Genomic DNA, 20,624 nt, shown 5'->3' with positions numbered 1-20,624 from the left:
GTTCTCCTCACCTGTAGAACAGGTGCAGTAAACATTCCAACACCATGGGCTGTACTTTGAAACACTCAGACCAAGGAAGGCCCAGAGTCAGGCTCAGCCGAGGTGGTTACACCATTCTATGAGTGGGTTAAAATTCATGCAACAAGAGTATCATTTTTACCGTATGATCACTGAAACTAAAAGAATAAAAAGAAGCATTGGGACCCGGGTAAAAAAATTTGCTACCTTTGGTACAAATGGCAAATTTGCAAAAACCTAATCAAGAGCTCCTATAAACTGAGAAAAATAGGTCAAGAATGTGAACAAATTGTTCACAGAAGAAAGACAAGGTCCTTAAACACACGAAGGTCAGCTTCACCCATTAGTAAGAAAAATATAAACGGAAATGACTGAATAAAATAAAATATAAAATGTCATTTTTCACCACTTATATTGGAAAAGATAAAAACGTTTTAAAAAATACATTAGACTGTTGAAAATGTGGGGGATGGGCGCTCCTGCTCACCCCCTGCTGAGGGGGTGATTAGGGTCAGATCTTCATCAAGAGGAAAAATAAACATAGGTTTGATTCTGCAATCCCATTCCTGGGAATTTATTCTGCAGATATACTTAGATGTGTGAGAGGTGACAAAGGCAGAAGGATGGCATTCTGGTTTAGTTTATAATACTAAAAAACTGGAAATAGCTTAAAAGTCCACCAATACACACTGGTTAAATTATGCCCCTCACCCGTGGCCAATGTTGACAGCGGGCAGCTCTGTATGTACTGATATGGGAGGTCTCCACAGTATCTGGTGGCAAAAGTGGGGTCAGATCATGTGTAGGGGGAGCCACCCTTGACACTGCTCATATTATGTATTCTTAGAGCTGGTAACCGTGGTGGCCTCTGGGAAAGAGAACTTATAGGTCCACTAGGAGGCAGGGCCAGGGATATGCTTTCTCTTCCCACCCCCGGGAAAGGTTTACATTTCATACCCTGTGCGCTTCTGGCTGGTCCAAAACCAAAACATACTTTCTTGAACAAGACAGTTCATTGAAAAGGGAGACCTCAGGCAGGTGTGATAGCCCCTTCAGATAATGGAAATATTCAAGACCCCCCCGAAAACCACACCAAAGCTTAAAGTTTCCCAAACTCACGGGGCTTTGAGGAAGACAGGAAGGAGACGGACTTACTTTGAACGCACTGAACAAAGTTTGGGTTTTTTGAGTACGGAGATCCATGTTTATTAATGCAGTCTGCAAGAGAGAAACAGGTGGCGTGTCATTCTTCAGTCAGGAGGTGAAGCAGGCTTTAGAGACAGTACTACAGCCTCTTGGGACCCCTGGGAAAGCAGACTATGCACGCTGACCTGAGCGCTACCATCCGCCAGCAATAACGCAGGTTAGCTTTTGTTAATACACTTTAACAAAACATTTTAGCACTGACCCAGGGAAGTGCCTCCAGCGAGTGGCAGACTGTGCCCACAGAGCGTGGCCACGCACCGTCCGCAGCTCCTCCAGTGGGTTCCCTCTGCCCGTGTACGGAAGAATCACTAAGAACATCCAGTACATTTTCTGATCGTGGTCAGAGAGCTAAACTTCCATTTCAAATTGACCGCCCCCCCCCCCCCCCGTTTGGAAACACGGCCCTTACTGTGAAAGTCAAGCTGTCTGAGGTGCTGGACGCAGACGGACACTGGCCGGTCCGCACGGGCATGGGGATGGGGACGGGAGGCTTGGCTTCTTGAGCACATGCATCCCGGGATGACAGGAAGCTTGAAGGTGTGCAGAACAGGTGTGGAACCAATTCATCTGGTCCTCCCACAGGTCCCTGCTACTTCTCCCTGCCTAAGGGGACACTGGCACGGCAACAGATGGTCCCTAAAGGGTGGGCTCGTGGGATAACTGGTCATCCTTTGCCTCAGGAAACAAACCTCGCATACCCAGGAGCGAGGCCAGCGGAGACCAACAGAGCGCCCAGAAGCAGGCGGGTTCCCGGGCTTCGCAGGGCCAGTCACCGGTCCACTTGGCCTGTTGCCAGATACGGACCCAGAGAAGGTGCCGCTAAGAGAATATAAGGCCAGCGGGACATTTACCCACGTGGACTTTACAAAATTAACAAGGAAGACCTGGAATACATTTCTCTCAAAGTAAGTGATATGCATCCCCAACTATCTTATAACGGTACTAGTTAAAGGAGAATTCTCAGGGGAACCCAGGGCCCTTCAGGTTGTTGGGGAGGTCAATGTCATCGTCCTGACAGGACTCAGTTGTCGTTTGCCCTTTACTCTCACTCTCCCCACAGCGTACAGTAGAGCCACCCTCGCACAATGACATCACTGCTCAGTGGCCAAGAGTGTTTGCTTGTACATTCCTGTCATTCAAATGGAATAAAAACGTTCTTTAATGTTCTCAGTTTTAATTACCAGCATGGCAAATATCAATACATACAGCCCACATGAATAAAAGCTCTTTGGCATCCTCAGTAATGTCAGAAATGCAGAGTCCTGAGATCAAAAAGTCTGAGAATTACTGAATCAGTCATATTCCCAAATATAAGCTAAGCCTGGATTCAGAGCAGAAAAGAGGTTTGCAAATAATGGCATTGGATTAAGGTTAAGTTAACACGGATCATCATGGTACAAAAGACACAAGTGTTTTGACCTACGTGCTCTGGATAGTTTCAAACTCTCTGTATAATTAAGCAACCTTCCCTCCAGGAATAACTTGGTGAATGAGGTTTTGACCCATTGTTTCTCTGACATGTAACGAATATCCCCCAACTACGCCTTTATGACAACTAAAGGAAGCAGTGATTTAAACTTACCTAAGTATCTGGGATAAAAGTATTCCTGCGGAAAAAGAAAAAGGGCAACAGTTTACTGGCACAATATGAGGCTTCCTACACAGCACAGTCCCCAGGTGGTTCATCGAACCTCGCCTTTCTCCCCCAGTAGATAGAAATAGACTCTCGGGGAGCAGGTGTTTGAGGACAGCGGAGAATTTCTCCACAGATGACTCAGTGACAGGACCAGCAGAGCGAGAACCACCCAGAAAGCCACTTCCTGCCTGGAAGACGGAGGCACGAGGGAAGTGAGAGGGGACAGCCCAGGCGGCTTCTGCAGAACCGTGAGCGTGGTTAGATTTTCTGTAACCAGCAACAGCGAAGCCCTTTGTGGCCACTTAGAAGGCGCCACTCAAAGTGTCTCAGAGGCTGAGAAATAATGCAAGTCAAGGCCAGGTCTTAGGCCCTTGTGGATGTAGGGTCCTCACAGAAATGTGGAGACCTTGTGTGACTATCCACACATAGGCACTGGTGTGCATTTACTGTGTTTGTAAACCAAAGTGGTGCTGGGTGAGTTATGGAGGGTGTCAGCGAGGAGTCTTTTGTCCATAAACGCAAGCTGAGGCTTCTGCACTGCACAGGGGACTGCCATATACGAGAGCCACCCGCCCTCCCTCGAGAGCCACCCGCCTTCCCTCGGTGAGCAGCAGGGACCTGCTGGGAAGCCCTTCAGGCTGTGGCTGGTTAAAGTAGCCCTACCATATCCACTCTGATCTCCCCCCTTTGGGCCAGTCATGAGACAGTTTGGCCCTAATTCCCCCCCTTAATGGAGCCAAGTGGCTGACTAAGCCACGTCAGCCACTAGATGTTGGGTGCCAACTGCATGCTGGTGACATTCCACATTTTTACATTATTTTGTTTGATTCTCACAACCACGTCCAAGGAAGGTCTTTTGTATTAACCCATTATCACAGATGAGGAAATGAGGCTCAATGGGGGTGGTGGCGTGTGACTGAGGTCATGAAGCTAGAAAGGGCTCCCAATGGCACACTGCATCCCGAAAGCGCGTGGACGGGAGCTGGTGCGTGGCATTTGAAGAGTGATAGGCAGAGTGTCCCCAGGGCCACCCACACAGGGCGTGGGGCTGCTCTTCCACATATTTGCCAGCTGCATACACTGGTCCTGGCACAGCCTCATCTGTCACCTTCACTCGAATGCGTGGCCAGAGCTCCCTCCTCGCTGTTTGTGAAAGAGGCAGGTTGGGTGGTGCCACGTGAGGGTAATGAGAGTTCTTAGACTGGGTGGCGCTGGGGACACTTTGCTAAGATGCACTCAGATGAGATTTTAGAAAGCCATGTTCCAGTAAAGATGTGATTTTAAAAAACAAAACTCTTAAACCCGTTAAAGGAGAAGTCATAGAGCAAGTTTGCTATGTCAGCTTGTGTGACAGTCGCCAAGATAAGGTTCAGTGCAAATGTGACAAAGAGGCCAGGTTTGGAGGTCAGAGCTACGAGGTCAGGAAGGATTGCCCCTCTTTTGCCAGCACTGAGAGGCCCCCGGCATGCCTGCTTTCACTTCCTTCTCTTGCTTTGGGTCAGGGATTGGCCAACGTCCGAGCACAGGAAAGGAGGCCAGGCCAGGTGCGCGCTGGTGAAACCCCTCGGACCCGAGGGTGGAGGAGGCTTGCTGCCTCCTTCGTGGGGTGCAAGCGGGCCGTGACGTCTTTCTGGGTTTAGAGGGAGAACAAAGGCCACAGAGCTTTGTCACAAACGGCAAGGTGTTGGTTCCGAAAGAGAAGACTTAGAATGGATGCAACAAGTGTGCACTCATTCCGGTTTAGGAAACCGATCATTAGGTTAAGAAAGAACTGAAAACAATGAAAAACTCTGAGTAAAGGAACCTAATTATACATAAACATTTACAGGATCATGACTTCCCAGGAAGGTGTATCATATTGTTCACAATCGTGCTTAGTTTATAGTTATGTGTAGTATGTTTTAATAATGAGTTCTACTGTTGTGAAAACAACAACACATTATTAATAGAAAAACTGTGCTCATTTCTCCTTACTGAACCACACCTAAGGGGAATGTGGTTACTGAAACCACAGGGTCATAAAACCTGGTGACAATTTATCCTAATTTGTGTGTTAGATCTATTTGGGGTGGGAGAGGGCTATAAACCATGTGCTAATTTGCCTGGTAATCTAGGAGAGAGAGGGTTAACCCTGAATAAAAGCAAAGCTAACACAAATACACATAAAAAGTGTTACACACTCTCCCCGGAGAAAGAGACATTTCCATTTGTCCTTCAACATTCTGACAGAAGAGGAGGGCTATGAAAATCGTCCTCCCCTTTCTTCTGTGAATAAAGGCACCAAACAGAACATAGAGCCGGCCCCACCTGCATCACAAGTCGGTCAGGGCGTAAACCCTGGCCTAAGGCCCAGGAGCTGCGTTGGCTCGATGAGCAGCATGCCATGGGGATCCACCGAGCAGAGGCACAGCCCATCACTGACCGCGGGGACGGCTGCAGCTCTGCAGGGCCTGTGCGGCATGCAGTCCCCAGCTCCAGGCACCCCTCCTCCTCCTCCACGGCCATCCCCTTGTGCCCGACACACACAGTGGGGCAGGGAGAGGGGCCTAAACCAGCAGGGAGCTCAGGAGTGGCTGCAGCCCACTGGAAAGCCAAGCTCTCCAGGTTCTTTTTCATAGCCAGTGCTGGGACAAAACTGAAACACGAGTCACCAATGGGAGTTGATGCATGCTCTTCTGGATGCTCAGGGCTCTGGTATGAACAGCAGAGGCTCTTGGGCGTGTGAAAACTCTGGTCCCCTCACTAAACCTCAGTGACCACGTTTGCTGCAATCTGTACCTGTCCACAGCATGTCCCTCTGCACTGTGCACATGTTTCTCATGTGCTATGGGCACCCAGCACCTGAAAGGAGGCCTGAGTGGAGCCCCTGGGCTCCTCTCTAGCCATGCCTGGGCCCCCAAGGATGAGGGCTGCAGCTCTCCCCTCATTGCCAGCTGCAGGTTGAAAGGTGACTGCACAGGCCCAGCATGGGACACCAGGGAAGTGGAGGGGAGGGCTGGTCCCTCCACCAAGTATTGCATTAAAAGGTACAGCACAGATTGTGTGAGTGTAGCTGGAAAGACCCATATGAGAGGTGGGTTGTGCAAAAACTCTCAGACACAGCTAGTTACAGTGTCTATCCCCAGGCATGGAACTATTCACAGGAATGAACCTCATAAAAGTGGTTTGTTCCCAAATACCTCTTCTCTTCCCCGTAGCAGAGATACCCAATTCTCCTTCCATCCTTAGTAATAGAACGTTGGGTTTATTTTAGAGCTGCACTGTACACTACATTCCCAGCTTCCCTTGCAACTAGGGGTGGCCATGTGACTAAATTCTAGCCAATAAGATCTGAGCACAAGGTGAAACTGAGCGAAGAGAGTTGGGGGAGGGGAGCTTTGCTTCTCTGCCTTCCTTGCTAAAGTGCAGATGTGATGTCTGGTGCTCCAGCATCTTGGCAGGCGTGTGAGGAGGCTCTGAAGACAAAAGCCACGCACCAGCACAGCAGAGCACGAACAGGTCATGTGCGTCTGTTGGCACTCCTGAGCCGCACTCCTCAGCCTTCCTCCCGCCTTTTGCAGGAGAAACACACTTCTATCTCCTTGTTTACATTTCTCAAACGGGTGCAGCAAAAAATACCAGGCTGGCTGAATCTGACAAATTAGTGCCAACAGAACTGTAATCACCCGCAAAGTGAAATTCTGAATCTACCAAGGGTCAAGATTTCATGAGTTCATGAGGACGTCTGGGAGCCACCCAGTGCAGAGGCAGTGACAAACCAGGGCTTAGGCCAAGTAACAATACAAGAAGGAGAAGTCTGCGAGTGTCATAGAAGGCCGCTTCCAAGCGGATAACCTGATGATTAAGAATGTGGACAAAGCCATCACACATTTCTTTTGTTTGTTTGTTTGCAAAAATATCTCCACTTATGGTCAGAAGAACATTCTAAAAATCATGGTTTTCGGAAAAATAGTGCCTGGCTCCCTCCCCAAATTCTTACTTCCATCTCCCTTTTGTTCTAAAACTTTAGTGCCTAATTGCATTTATACTCTGACTTTTATGAAGTATGAGATGGACCAAATTTGTTTCTACAAATTTTACAGTTTCATTTCCCAAGATTCATTTTAATACTTACGGTGTAATACGATGTGTTTTAACGGGAGTCACTCCCAAAGACCTCTCTTCCTGCACCCAGGCGCTCTCCTGGCAAAGCCTCTCTCACTTTCCACAGCACTGGCTGATCATCAACAGCTTTGCTCAGCAAACTCCTTGGTTCTCAAGGCCAAAAGCAGCAATGTCACTCACTGAGTGAGGAAGATGTGCTGACAGGAAGGAGCAGGAAGCGGCTAACCCTCACGGGACTCGGGCGTGGTGGTGGACCCTGCCTGCTAGGCCAGCCACCTTCTTACTGGGGAAATGAGGTTTACAGGGGCGAACCAACAGACCTTTATTCAAATTATGTCTATACTGTCCTCACATGTGGAAGAAGGCAGAGAGAGAACCAGAAATGGCAGCTGTGGAGGTGGAGGAGGGGCTGCCAGCCAGGGAATGCGGCACCTCTAGACGCTGAAAGGTAAGCGAGGATGGATTCTCCCCGGGAACCTCTAGAAGGAAGCAGCCGTGGGACACCTTGGTTTTAGCTGCGGGGACCCATGCCGAGGTCAGACCCCCAGAGCCGTAAGTTTACGCTGATTGGCCACGGCCCCCGCGAGGAAGCAGCTGTACTCCCTTTGCTTATGTCATCCTCACCGAGTCACAGAAGGCAGCCGCTCCTGTCTCCAGCGACATGTGGCCGCTGGAACTTGGAGAGCTCCAGCCGTTGCCCTGGCTGCACAGCCCCTGGGCTGAGATTTGCGCGCTGTCCATCTGCCCGAATCAAAGACCACACCCCGAGGGCCCCAAGCAGGGCGCCTGCGGGTAGAATACACAGAGCCAGGGGCGTGGCTGGAGCAAAGAAACAGAGCGGGAAATCCCGTCTGTTCTGGACAGGGAAGAGGCCTGCCTGATCTCGGGTGCTGGAGAGGGCGCGCTGCCTCGACAGGCCCGGTGAGAGGGTTGGGCTTGATCCCAAAACGTTCAGGGGAGCGGCTGTGCTCGTTGTTTGGGGTTGTGAATGGGTGCAGAAGGGGAGCTTTGGAGCTTTACAGGCGAGATGGAATGTCAGCCTGTCCATGATGGCCCAGGGCAGTCAGGGAGGCGATAAGCAGGAGACATGCCCCAGGAGGAGGCCTCAGGACCAGGCCGCTGGTTACAGGCAGTGGCGGGAGGGGATGGAGAGCAGAGGGGACTTGAGACTTTTACCCAAGGCCTGGTCCTGAGGTCTGAGCAGCACGGACCAAAATGGGGAAGGAGGAAAGAAGCCAGTGTGAGGGAGGAAAAGACGAGAGTGTGGTGGGAAGGGTCGCTGGCACCCACCCACAGCTTACAGGCTTAATGGTGGCGGGAGGAGAGCCCGTGACCACCTCCCCTCCTCCTTCACCCCTCGGATGGCACAGTTCTCTCTGCTTTAGGGAAACCGGGCAGGTACCTAGAAAGACACACCCACATCACAAATGCAAACTCACACTTCTCCTTTTACGTTTCTTTGGGAAAAACAAAATGATGCATGTTCCCATCACGTAAACTAGAATAAAATACTTGCCAGAGTACAGGAGTAACAACTTAGCAGTTAAAAGAATCCTTGGGGCAAAGGTATTTTTCTCTAGAAGTCACTCTCTAGCCGGTTGTATAGACAATTATACACGCTCATCTTCTGAAGGTCTCCATCGCTTCAGCGTTTGTATGTTAAACTTGGAGTTGGGGACCTGAGTTTCCATCTGAGTCCTCTCACTCCTGAGCTAACTTGGACAAGTCCCTTAATAGATTCTGGGCCAGTTTCACGGGAGTGCTTAAAACGAGATGATGCCCAAGACTCTCATCTGCCACAAACATTACTGCAAAATTTTTGTTTGTTCCTAGCTTAACAGAGGGAAATTTACGAGCACTTGGGTGCCTCTCTGGATCCAGGCTAAATCACAGCATGCATGTGGTAAGCGTGATGTGGACAAGGATAATGCGGAGAATGCATCTGGTGATTACGGCTGTAGCAAGCACGCAGTTGCAGACCCAGGCAACAGATTCCTACATCACAAACGGTGGATTTGCCTTTGAAGTTGAGGAGTTTGCTATCCAGTGAGGCAGGAGGGAAGCACAAACCCACATGCCTATGTCAGCCCCTGGACAACTGCCAACAGGACCCTCCTCAGCAGCCTGCCATTCCTTTCTGAAGCATCGTGCTAAAGAACTGTGTGTCCACAGCAGAGGGTTCCAGGCAGGCTGCACCTGCAGCCGCCAGTCACCCAGCCATCCCAGGCTGATGGCCCTGGCCAGCCCCAGGGAGGCCCCGGGCCGCTGAGTGTGAGGCTGCAGCAGTGACCAGGGCACCCCGCCCAGGAGCGGGCGGAGCCCAGCCGTGTGATTTCCAAAGAGCCCAACATTCCAAGAAGAGATCTTTGAAAAACTGGGTCTAGATGGCAGGCTTTAGAGACCAAAGTGGGAAAAATGTATTTTATTATCCTGGGCACTAACACCAGAAAGAAACAAATTTCAGCTGCTATTAAAAAAAACAAAAACAAGCCCAAGAAAACAAGTATGGTATTTGAAAGTATGACAGTACTATGTTACTATCTCTCGGGAATATTACATTTTGAATCCCTGCCATCAGTCAAAGCAGACCTGTGCCTCTGTCAGAGGGAGATAAAGCACTGATGTCCTTCTGAACTTCTTCCACTTCCAACTCCGCTTTAAAAATTAATCCAAAGCTTTTAATGAACGACTGTGTCAGGGTCAAATGTACAAGGCATATGCACCAGGTGTGCAATGAAACCACCGGCCTATAATAACCACTGAGGAGGCACAGAGTATCTCCAACATCAAATATGAGCCCTTAACCCACAACGACTCTGTGCATTACAGAAACAGCTCCCGGTCTGACCTTAGAGAAACCAGGGGAAACAAAGCGTGAAGGAGTTGGGACACCTGCCAGTGGTGCTGGAGACTGTTCACCTGGGAAGTGTCTGAAATGTCCCGGCCCAGCCCCTTGGAATTTCAAGAAACGGGCCATCAGCATCAGTTTCTTAAAAGGGTGTTTTGTTCCTAAATAACAAAGACAGACGTTCAGTGTTTTTTTGAAATGTCTTTAATTGGTTTTCCGCAGATGTTGAGCCCATTGGCGAGGATGAGGTGTAATTTATGGGCCTGGCCTGTTATTACGCTGGAGAGCCTGGCGCTAAGTCCCTGCAGACTCCTAGGATTAAAACAAACATATAGGTAGGCACAGGGACAGCAGAAGGCGACTGGGGGGAGCCAGGCAGGGTTTGCATCTCGCTCAAGGCCCACCCCCAGAGAGCGGCAGCCTGGGTGCTGGGGACCTGTGGGTGCTGGCTCGGGTCTAACCAGCCGTCTGCAGGCCGCTGAGCTGTGCAGGAGCCAACTCCAGAGAAAGCACAACCGGTCGAACAACAATTCAGCGACCCAGCCCCTGTGACGGCTTCCTCAGGCCTCCAGTGGCAAAAGCCCAAGTGGGAGAGGTCCCAGGAGAGGAGGCCTGGGCCCAGAGCGGTCAGTGGGAGCAGAACCACTTGCTCTGCAATCAGGATGCTTCGCAAGCAACAGAACCCGTAGGAGAGGGGGCAGGGGCTGCACAGGGTGAGGGACCTGGGCTCAGTGGACCCACAGTTGCAGAGAGAAGAGTATGTGCCTGTGTGTGTCTGTAGGTATGTCTATGTGTCTGTGAAAGTGTACCCTGTGTCAGTATGGGTGTATGTATCTGAGTTATGTCTGCATATATGTGCATGTGTAGGCAATCCAATAAATGCCAATTCTGGTGTAGCCTTTCACAATTTTTTCCTACCAACAAGTTGTCTGTATGTGTGTGTGAGTCTGAGTGTGTGTGTATGTGTGTGTGCTGGGGAGGTAGAGTGGGGTGGGGAGGGCAGGTGCGGGGCAGGAAGGCGCAGGTGAGCAGCAACTATCCTGGATGTCACAGCCAAGGTGTCACCACCCCGGCTCAGGGTCCTGCATTTGAAAGGCAAGTCACTGGGGCTGACAAGGTCCCCCTCCAACTCCCTCCCCACCTTCCTGCTGGAACCCCACTTCTGCACCCAAGACACCCCTTAGGCCACCCCAAAAAGGGGTAACTTGAGGGAGGGGCTTTCACTTCTGTATGGCGGTGCTCCTCCCCAAGCTGTCCCCAAAGAATCTGGGATCTCAGGATGACAGGTGTCCTGGGAATGCAGATGCAGTTCAAGCACGCAAGGTCTGAAACTGACTGCACCCTGAAACTCTCCTCGGCAGAGAACCCATCACAACTGTATTTCCCGGCATTTGCAAGAGCTGGGGGTGGGGTGAGAGAGATGGGGCACAGAATCAGAAAAAGTGGGAGACAGAGACAGAGAGAGAGGCAGAGAGGCAGAGAGACAGAGAGAGACCAAGCTAGAGACAGAGACATAGAGAAAAAGAGAGACACAGATAGACAGAGACAGAGACAAAGATGGAGAGACAAAGAGACACAAATGCACTCCAGCACAGGCCAGTGGCCAAGCATGTTGTGAAGTCTTCAGGGTGTGCCACTAGCCAGTTGAGAATAGTGTAAATATTATTGTTTGTATCTCAAATTAAACGGGGTGGTGGGATAAGAAACTGCAGCCTGGAATTTTTCCTCCCAACAAGCTGAGGGGCAGGGGCAGGCCCAGGTGCTGCCAGGCGGTGACATGTACCTGGACAGCAGGTCGGGCGGGTAAGCCTTTTGTCCAGAATCCTTTCAGAAAGCAGAGGGCGATTACTGAGATGGCGTCTTTAACGCGTCCGGAACCCACCTGCCTTAAAGGATTTACGTAGAAAGGTGACCTGCTGGGCTGGCCCGGGTGACCTTTCAGAAGAATTCAGGAGAACCCCTGCGGAGACAGCTGGGGGATGGACTACCCAGGGCCCTAGAACAAGGAAAAGCAGGGGAGAGGGAAATGCCAGGAACAGAGAGTAACAACACCAAAGGAAACAAGATAAGGAGGGAATGTAATCACCCCTTGGGCTCTGGAGAGGACAAACATGATTAGCAGCGGCAACGGCAACAGCACAGCGGTGGCCTGGGCCACTCTCCTGGGCCCTGGGCCACTCTCCTGGGGCCAGAAAGAATGTGGGTGGGAGACAGTTTGCCCCCAGGAGGGAAGCAGGTGACCAGAATGCCTGAGAGTCCCTTCCTTTCCAGCCAGGTGTGTGATAGCCCCAGAAATTAGGAAGAGCCATGGCACTACCAGCTACCTGCTAAAGAAGAGCTTTAAGATTTTATATATATATTTGATTGATTGGTTTCAGAGAGGAAGGGAGAGGGAAAGAGAGATAAAAACATCAATGATGAGAGAGGATCTTTGATTGACTGCCTCCTGCACGCCCCCTACTGGGAATCGAGCCCACAACCCTGGGCATGTGCCCTTGACTGGAATTGAACCCGGCACCCTTCAGTCCGCAGGCTGATGCTCTATCCACTGAGCCAAACCAGCCTGGGCAAGAAGAACTTTGAAGATCAGACTCCTTCCCTTGTCCAAAAGGGGAAAACAGCCCAGTCTGGAAAGATTGAGATCAGAGAGGAAGACCTAGCGCACACCCAGCGCACAGCACATGCTCAACAAACATAGACCTCCGAGCTCCGGGAAGAGGGTTTGCAGCCCAGAGAGCTGGCTCCAGGGGCCCAAGTCTACCTCACCCCATCCCAGCTTCCCCTGTCCCTCCTGGAGGCTTCCTCTACCAGGGTGTCCCCAGAGGCCCAGGAATGTGTACAGGACATGCAGCGCTGCCTTCTCAGCCAGCAGGAAAGAGCAGTGTTGCAAACTCCATCAAAGGCAGAAACAAAATCGGGCAGGTGTGTGATTACAGCGGGGCCTGGCACCGCGGACAGACCGGCTGCTTCCAGCATCCTAACCCAGTAGACAACAAGGTAGGGCAGGTGGAATCAGCCACTAAGGTGATCCTGGCCTCTGAGGACTGGCACTGCCTACAAGCACACCCATCAGAGGGTCAGGTGATTACAACCCAAGAAGTGCCAATTCTGGTGTAGCCTTTCACACCAGGACACCATGGCCCTGGAGGTCCTGTGACAGTCACGTGGCCAGGTCCAGGGGACTTATTATTTATTTATATATATATATATATATATATATATATATATATATATATATATATATATATATATATTTTTTACAGAGAAAAAGGGAGAGGGATAGAGAGCTAGAAACATTGATGAGAGAGAAACATTGATCAGCTGCCTCCTGCACAGCTCCTACTGGGTATGTGCCCGCAATCAAGGTACATGCCCTTGACCGGAATCGAACCTGTTACCTTTCAGTCCACTGAGGTAATGCTCTATCCACTGAGCCAAACCGGTAGGGCCAGGGGACTTCTTAAACTAAATAAGGTCAGTGCTCATCATCCTGGGTCACTCCATCAGCCTCAATCAAAACATGCAAAATGAGCTACCTTTGCATGCAAGGAATAAATATTTCCTAGTGAGAGCCCTAAACTTTTTGGAGCAGAGGAACTCACAGGACTACCTCTTTCAACAGTGCTATATTCACTAAAATACATTAGCAGTGAATAGTGTTTGGAGGATCTCACCCCACTGCCAGGGAGATGGAGTGGGAAACCTGGACACATCCAAGTGGACAACTGGTCTACCAGAACAGGTGGAACTCAAATCAGCCCCGAACCCTGACCCCTGACCCTTAACCCTAACTCAGCTCCTCCCAGCATTCCACACTGCCCCTCAAGGAAAAGGAAAACAAGCCAAGGGCCAAAACCAGACAACAAAGCACATGGTCTCCACAAAGGTCTCCACAGGACGCAAGGTGCAGGATAAAATGCAGGGCTTATAATCCAACTAACGGGTTACAGAGGTAACCAGTCCAATTTGGGAAGCTGATAAATGATGGAAAAAATGTAATATTTGGGGCTTGGGGTTGGGTTGGGAAGGAGGACAGAATTCTAGGAAATTATAAAAGGTGTTGCTATCAAAAGGAGTTTACAAACTTCTGATGGGGCTGGAGTGTAAGAGAGGATGCCCCCCCCACCCCCTCAACCCCCAGCATGGGAGTGACTCAACTGTGCCTTGGAAAAGAGGGGAGCCAAGACCTCACGGGGATGTGCAAACCCCAGCACAGTGGCTGCATTCAAGTATTGGGTTAGTGAACACGTTCTCTTTTTTTGTCTCCACTCCATACACGTGCAAATAAAGTTAAAATTACAACATAAAAGCAATTCAAGTGAGAGAGGGGATCGACATTCTGGGAAGAGTGGTACAATGGTTAATGCATAGTGTGTGCAGACAGGAAGGGAAAGCCAGGTCAGGGTTTTTCTGTTCTGGGCAGGCAGGGGCTGGGGTGGTAGGGCAAGCAAGGGATGGTTGGGTGGGTGGCAGCCTTGTTGCTCTCAACTCTTGTCGCCACAAGTGCCATCACACACTTTCTGCAGAGTAAATGTTCCAGGCTAGGCATGGGGATGGAGAACACTGCACCTGTCACACAAGCTCACAGCTGGGCAGGGATTCTTGGTGGCCAGGCACACAGCCCTGCCACTAGGAGCTTCAGAAATCTCTGCAGAGGCATGAGTCATTGGGCTATTAGGATTAATCATCAAAGAAAAGGGAAAACAGCGAGGCCGGAACAGACCCGCAAAACTGCTCCATAGGACAGGATTGAAACTGTGTGGCTATTGACACTGAAGGCAGTAACACGGAGAAAATAACCCTACCATACTCAGCAGAGGCAACCACTAACGGTGCCAGAGAACCACACAGTGGGGGTCAATCGTTTTAGAGCTTGTTTCCAGAAAGGGGACCTAGAAGGGATTGTCAAGTCCACTGATCAGAAACACAAGTCCAAAAGAAGCCTGCATCGGTCACACAGAGCCATTCGTTGACTGCATGAGACATTTACTTCATTCCAGAGAATTCTTTAAAAGAAAAAATCTGGAGGAACCAAAAACAGCTGTGAAATCACCCTGACCTCACAGCATTAAAGTGATGTAATGTAAGTCCACCCCATGTCTTTCACTACTGCTTTCCAAAGTCACTTTCCCCGGAACAGACAGACAGACATCCAGGGCTTTCACCAGGTCCCACAGGTCACAACTACCATGAATGCTCTTACACATCTCCTCTCCCTGAAGATCGCACAGCTCCTGCACAGACGCCAGGCCCACACCTGGGCTGCTCCCTGCCTGCACTTGGCTGCCTGGCGCCCTACAGTCTCCAAGGACATTATTAATAGAAATATGTCCTAAGCCAGCACCATGAGGCTTCTGCAATCACCAGCTGTTTCTAAAAGAACACCTTGCTGAAAAGGGCTGGTGTGTGTGTGTGTGTGTGTGTGTGTGTGTACACACACACACACACACACACACACACACACCTGCGCTGGGGCCCTTTCCTAACTTCCACCCTGAGGTCCCCCTGACCTTGTGACCCCTTCCAGGTACCCCCCTCCATATATATTCTAGCACTATTTCTGTAATCATATTTTGGGACCTACTGCTACAAGCCATTCCAGTCCATATATATAATTGATTTTATATATATATATATATATATATATATATATATATATATATATATATTTGATTTTAGAGAGAGAGGAAGTGAGAGGGAGAGAAAAAGAGAAACATCAATGTGAGATAGGCTGCCTCCACATGTATCCCTACTAGGGATCAAGCCTGAAACCTGGGCATGTGCCCTGACCGGGAAGCAAACCAGTGACCTTTCAGTGCACAGGACAACACTCAACCAACTGGGCAACACCGACCAGGACCCAGCCCTCACATCTTTTAATTCCTCTTTCAGGCAAACCCTCTACTCCTCTTCATGAGGATCAAGAAGCTCTACTCCTCCGATCCAGTTAAGGGAGAGGAGAGGTAGGAAGCTGTTTGTTTTTTAACCATGGTATTTCTTTTACATTTTAAAAACAGCCTCTAGTTTATTCTGGTGGAGGTGTCCTAGATTGCGTATTTCCTTTAAGGTGGCTGCCTTCGGAGGTCTACAGAAGAGAACTGCAGGGTCTCAACAGGACCCCCGCTCCAGGATCTGTTTCTGCCTCCAGCTAACAGGAGCACCTGGGGGTCACCTAGAGAATTGGGGCTCAGGCGGTGTGGAGGAGGCTTGAGGGTGAGCCGGGGTCCAGATACCCCAGATTCCTGACCTTCCACCATTCCCAAGCGCAATGTCCCCGTATTTAAGAGTTCCGGGCGTGACTTGCAGCAAGGTCCCCCCACATGAAGGAGACTCATCTCAGACTCTGTAAAGGGGAGTCTGAGGAACTCTGGGACTCCCTACAAGGGCGCGCACAGATGGATGTTCGCAGAGACGCGGTGCTGCAGGGACAGCACTCGAGGTGACCTGGCCGCTTTAATGCTCCGCGCCGCGGTCCCGCCCAGTCGTGGAATCCCTGAGCGCCAGAGGCACACACCTCCCCACTCCTTCACCTCCCCCGCCGGCGCCCGCGCGCCAGGCCCCCGCGCTCACCGTCTCGGGGTCGTTCTCGAACACCTCCCGGGCCTCCTCCTTGCTGCACAGCTCCTCGACGCATTCCCTCTCCAGGTGGCCCTGCTTGGCCTCCTCGAAGACCTGGTACGCGCGGCGCTGCCTGGGCCGCAGGAACTGCGCCGCCTCGCGCGCCCGCAGCATCACGGCTACCGGGACGCGAGTGGGAGGACGGCGCGGGGAGGAGCGCGGAGGAGCGGGGAGAGAGAGGGGAGAGAGCGGGGGCATGCTGTCAACCCGGGGCCCCGCACGCTCCGTCCTCCCCGAAGCGGGCCCGGGGATGCAGCGGCGGGGCGGGAGCGCACGGAGTAGGGGCGCACGGGCCGGGTTGGCACGCGGGCGCTGGCGTTGCCCTTGCCCCCGGGTGGCGGGGTCTTTTGGGGAGGGTCTCTCGATCAGCCCCCGCCGCGGCCCCCGCGCGGTACTCACTGTGCGCGGACTCCGAGGCCAGCAGGAGCAGCAGCAGCACAGTGCCGAGGGCGGCGGCGGGCCCGGGCGGCGGCGGCATGGCGAGGCCGGGGACCGGAGACCGGGACCGGGGACGGGAGCCGGGCGGGCAGCCGGGAGCGCGCGCGGTCAGAGTGCCGGGGAGGCCGTGGCGAGCCGCGGGCGCCGCGGGGCGGTGGCTCCGGTCATCCTGTGCGGCGGCTCTGAAGGTCACATCCCGGCGGCGGCGGCAGCGGCGGCTGCAGCAGCACCTCGGACTTGCGGCGGGTCTGGGCGGCGGCGGGGAGGCCAGGGTGGCCGGGGCGGGGCGCGCGGCCGGGGGCAGGACTGGCCTCGGGGCCGCGCCGGGCGGGCGGGGCCGATAGCTCCCACCCGCAGCCTGGCGCCCGAGCTGGTTTCAGCTGGGAAGATCAAAGATTGAAGGGGAAGCAGGTCATGGGGCGTAGCTACTTCTCACACCGGCTGCTTAGACTACTAGGGGAGTTGCTACTAAATCGGCGACTGAGTGTATTAATCCGAATGGGGTAAAAGGAAAGAAGAAATAACACCCAGGTACAAGGTGACCAGGTACTAGAATATGACCATTTACTACAATTAAACCTCTTTCCCACCTCACCACCCCCAACTCAAATCTACCATATCCTTTTTGGATTCTTCATTCTTAGGCAAATTTTCTCCAGACTTAAAACCCACCCAAAAAAAGACAAACTGAGGTCAAACTGAATCCCAATGAGGGCCAGGAGTGACATTGAATTATTTCCTTCTGTAATCTGTGTTTTCCATAATGATGACATTGAAAACCTTGAGGTTTCCCAGTGGACATTTAAGCTGAAAGCAACATTGTGCTTGTTCACAGAGACCAAGACTTTCTGTCTCTCCTTCCTATCATTTCGCAAAGTTATAGGCAAACACACACGAACAAAACCAAAACACAGCAGACCACTCAAGGGCAGGGCGGGTGGTGGTGGTGGGGGGAAGCAGGCAGTGTGGGCCCAGCATACAGGAAGACGGGGTCCTGGAAAGGGACTGGCCTCTGGAAAATCCTGGTCCGATACCCCTCCAACCCCAACATGATGAGAAAGGGGCAGCAAGTCACCTCCCCCTCAAATGGTTGGTCATTTTGCTTGTGGGTTCAACACTTTGGTCCAGACCCATTTCTTCTCCCCTTTCACAGTAGGAGAATGAAATGTCATTGCTGGTACAATTACTTTAGGTCATGGATTTAAAGGTAGGTTGCCGGAAGCCAGTTCCAGCATGTCATAATTGCAAGAGTTTCATCGAAAGGTTGATGGAACTTGGGGACTCAACAAGCGCCGAGTCACATATGTTATTGCCTGTTGGAAATGGCTAAAGGCATTTCCTCAAACCTGAAAAGGATGCATTAAATTGATTGCTTGCTGCCAGACAGCTCAGGGCATCTTAATCTACATGTTATTGCCTCCTCCTGGCCAAACACCTGAACAGGTGGAGGTAATCCCCCAATCTCACAATGGATTCTGTACCTAACCCCACCCTTTGAAGTGTATATCTCCACCTTGCCTTAGGACAAATTGTGTTAATAAAAAGCAAGGGGTCCTGAGACAAGGAGAACTTGGTTTCTTCAGCCAAGCTCCTCTGCCCACCCTGCCCAAATGCCTTTCAAAATTATGTTTCGTCTCTGGACTCTTTATTAATTTACGCACAGCCTCTTCTCCAGGTTTCCTGAACCCTTCTAGACGCCGGATCAAGATCACCAGCATTAAATGGCGCCCAACGTCTGGCATTAGTAAGTTAATGAGCATTAATACGTTAAATTCGGGAAAGTGAATACTCATGAGGACCATCTTCAAATAGAATTAACAATTTCATAGACAAGTCATCTGCATCTGTGTCTGACCTAGTCACAAGGCACTCCCTTGTCAGCTAGCGACTCATGCAGCCTAGTGATGAAAGTTCTGCAAACACCGCAGAGCTTAGAAAGACTTGTGTTGGGGCACTTCTATTAATTATTTCTTAGGGTTCTAAACCAGTGGCCCACAGATAGATTTCAGGAAGTGTGCAAACTACTAGAAATTGTTAGCAATTAGTTTCTGCATCATTTGTGTGTGTTTGGAGAAGAGAGTTTTTAGAGCGCATGTAATTCTCAGAGGCTGATCCTAGTAAGAGTGAGCATCCTGGCCTCTGTTATGTCCCTCTGGAAGGGTCTGCGTGGGTGTGGGCTCACTGCTTCAGGAGACCAGGCATCAGTATGGTCCCACTGGATGGAGCTTTTCAAGTCCCCTGACCTGTTAGCATGGACCTCACTCCCTTTCCCCATTCACCCCTTCCACTGAGTTGGTATCCCAATAATTACCATACCTCCTATTACGCAGAAACTTTGTTTAATAAAATGCATTCACACTTGCTCATTGTGATTTTGATAACTATGGAATGCAGAAAGCAAATATGGGGAGTAGTGGAGGAGGTCTGATCCATGTTAAAGTCCACAATTTTCAACCTAGTTACCAATGCAGGAAAATAGATAATAAATTGGATAATGTGTTCCGAAATTGGAAAGAGTTGTCGGGCACTGTATTATATACCCTGAAATAGCTCACCTCCACAAGGGGCAGGTTAGATCCAGTAGACAGCTCACCTCCACAAGGGGCAGGTTAGATCCAGGACAATGGATGCTTTATGTGGACAACCAGCCTGTGGTCAGGAGGTGGAGAGCCAGTGGCTCTTTCTAAGGATAAATACTGGGATGAAAGTATAGAGGTGGGGTAGGAAATGAGGTGTTTGTAGGGAAATGAAAGTTCTGTATTCTCCTGTCATCACCTCTGTGGGTGATGATTTCAAGGCAATAAAACCATTTATGTAGGTGTGCACTCAATAAATGTGAATTGAGTACAGCTGACCCTTGAACAACTTAGTGCTGACCCTCCCCATATAGTCAAATTTATGTATAAATTTTGACTCCCCCAAAACTTAACTACAGTCATCCCTAGGTATTCAGGGGAGATTGGTTCCATGACCCCCACTCAGATACCAAAGTCTGTGGATGCTCAAGTCCCTTATATAAGACTAGAGGCCCAGTGCATGATTGAATCATGCACGTGTAGAGTCCCCTACACGCTTTCGCTTTCGATCACGGGGGAGCTGGGTGCCTGTCCGCTGGTGCACCAGGCCTTTCAGAAGCCTCCGGCGTGGCGAAGGCTTCTGAAAGGCCTGGTGCCTGAGTGGACAGGCACCCAGCTCCCACACTTTTGCTTTCGATTGCAGGGGAGCTGTGTGCCTGTCCGCTCAGGCACCAGGCCTTTCAGAAGCCTCCAGCGGGGCGGAGGCTTCTGAAAGGCCTGGTGCACCAGCGGACAGGCACCCAGCTCCCCCGCTTTTGATGGTCCGCGGTGGGACGTGAGCTCACCGCCACTGGCGATGCGAGCTCAGCGTCCCGCCGGCCCAATCGGCCACCCCGGCCACCCCGAGTCCCGCCCCCCGCGCCTCCTGGCCAATCGCGGGCATAGCGAAGGTACGGTCAATTTGCATATTTGTCTATTATTAGGTAGGATACCATAGAACAGCGCAAAGAGTCAGCTCTCTATATCCATGCATTTCCAACCAGAGATCTAAAATACTGTTTTCTACCCATGGTTGGTTGGGAATCTATGGATATGAAACCCAGGGATATGGGAGGCTGACTCTATATTTATTTCAAAAATTCTCTCTATAAGTGGACAATTCAAATCTGTCTATAACTGCACAATTCAAACCCATGTTGTTCAAGGGCCAAGTGTCTTAAAAGAAGACATTGTGCCGGGT

General features: G+C 51.0%; 1 protein-coding gene across 1 annotated transcript in view; it reads right to left on the bottom strand.

Annotated features, from left to right (window-relative positions):
• Positions 1–17,126, bottom strand: part of GAS6 (growth arrest specific 6) — a 51,113-nt gene extending 33,987 nt beyond the window's left edge. The window contains exons 1-4 of the mRNA XM_079779100.1: positions 16,830–17,126; positions 16,383–16,549; positions 2,807–2,831; positions 1,174–1,236 (exon numbers count right to left, since the gene is read on the bottom strand). Of these exons, the coding sequence (XP_079635226.1) occupies positions 1,174–1,236; positions 2,807–2,831; positions 16,383–16,549; positions 16,830–16,908 (334 nt within the window). The 5' untranslated portion in view covers positions 16,909–17,126. The remainder of the gene's footprint in view (positions 1–1,173; positions 1,237–2,806; positions 2,832–16,382; positions 16,550–16,829) is intronic.
• Positions 17,127–20,624: the final 3,498 nt, after the last annotated feature.

Source organism: Cnephaeus nilssonii, assembly GCF_951640355.1.
Source record: "Cnephaeus nilssonii genome assembly, chromosome: 8".
Classification (NCBI taxonomy): domain Eukaryota; kingdom Metazoa; phylum Chordata; class Mammalia; order Chiroptera; family Vespertilionidae; genus Cnephaeus; species Cnephaeus nilssonii.
This window is presented reverse-complemented; position numbering and strand designations above follow the sequence as displayed.